At 32.1% G+C, this 1,377-nt stretch overlaps 1 protein-coding gene across 1 annotated transcript; it reads right to left on the bottom strand.

The window, feature by feature from the left end:
* Positions 1–540: 540 nt before the first annotated feature.
* Positions 541–1,030, bottom strand: LOC141660054 (uncharacterized). Its single transcript, XM_074467014.1, has 2 exons — positions 934–1,030; positions 541–884 (listed from the first exon to the last, which is right to left on the bottom strand). Exons 1-2 carry the CDS (start codon positions 1,028–1,030, stop codon positions 541–543), a joined length of 441 nt encoding a protein of 146 aa, XP_074323115.1.
* Positions 1,031–1,377: the final 347 nt, after the last annotated feature.

Below are 1,377 nucleotides of genomic sequence, written 5' to 3'. Positions count from 1 at the left end.
ACAAATATTGGACAATTAAATTCTTTTATTAATATAATCCTTCACCATACTACACTTTAAAACAAATGTAATTTCTTATGCCAAATAACTATATAAATGAGCAATAACCATTTTCCTTTAATGAAGCTCTCATGTGTTGGGGTTTTTGTAGTGGAGAAGATAAATCAATAGAGGTGATCTATTTGGCTTTTAAGTTGAGGCCTTTGATAGATTAATTAGGTGGCTAATTGTGAGTGTTGTAAATTAATTCTTGTCTCTCATGGCACAACTTGGGTTGCGTGCACTTTTAGAGTGATCATATATTAAGTAAATTGCACCTCTAACTAATATAATGTATTAAAATTACTTAATATAAATTCTTAATTTTGCTTACCACTAATAGGCACAATTCCTAGTTAACCACACAACACATAACTCAATAAATTTAATAAATTCTTACTTGGTACCCTAAATTAATAAGAAATCAAACTTGTATATTGCTTGGAGAAAATAAAAAATTGAAATATAAATTTTATATTCCCTTTATCATCTTATTATTGTTTATGTACTAGCACTATTTCTTCTAAGATGCTCCACGTGTTCAATGGCTTTTAGAGCCAATTCTCTGGCATCAATGGCCTCTTTGGCCCTAGCCTCCATCTCCATTTTGCCAGTCACAGCCGTCTTGTTCATGCTACCTGCTGAAATTTTGCAAGCAGCAAGGAAAATTTTGGCAGCATTCTTATCTACTGTCTTTCCTCCATTGGAATCACCAAGAACTAGGAGAGGCGAATTGGGGTGTGAACCAATACAATTTACGTGAGAAGATGAGTAGCATCTCACGCAAGACACCACAACATTTGAAGTGATAAGCTTCTCTGGATTTTCATGAACGGTAAAACAAACTGGACACAAGGAAGGAGCATGGAGATAGATAACGCAATCTGTGCAAACGGTTTTGTTGGTTCCCAAGTGCAGGATGTGGTGCTTGAACCACTTTAATCTGTTGCCACAAAACTGGCAAGTCAGTGGTAATAGTAGATGTAGGCATTTCAGTCTAGCTAGGGAATTTGAGGAGAATTTGCTTTTACAACTTTGTTTTGATGTGAAAAGGGTGAGCATGAGATATTATATTTAACATGAAAATGTTAACATATGAACATAACATATTTGAGTACTGATCAAGAAAAACAAGAACAAGAATATATTTTTTTATATTGTATTTTTTAAAATTTGTATAGGTGACCAAATTATAACGTTTTCATATAAAAAATATTCTTCCCATTTAATTTTTTCCAATTTGAATGTTCATACTCAATAAATATGTAATCCTATATGCAACATTTCTAATATCTTGAGAAAAATGGTACATTCAATTTTTTTTTATTGAGAATATTA

The sequence above is a fragment of the Apium graveolens genome, chromosome 5, assembly GCF_009905375.1.
Source record: "Apium graveolens cultivar Ventura chromosome 5, ASM990537v1, whole genome shotgun sequence".
NCBI classification, from domain to species: domain Eukaryota; kingdom Viridiplantae; phylum Streptophyta; class Magnoliopsida; order Apiales; family Apiaceae; genus Apium; species Apium graveolens.
This window is presented reverse-complemented; position numbering and strand designations above follow the sequence as displayed.

Bases quoted from the DNA above. Each gene is read 5' to 3' on its own strand.
- LOC141660054 (XM_074467014.1), bottom strand. From the start codon at position 1,030: ATGCCTACATCTACTATTACCACTGACTTGCCAGTTTTGTGGCAACAG. The intron at 885-933 runs GTTTGCACAGAT...CCTTGTGTCCAG, and splicing joins ACTTGGGAACCAACAAAACC to TTTGTTTTACCGTTCATGAA.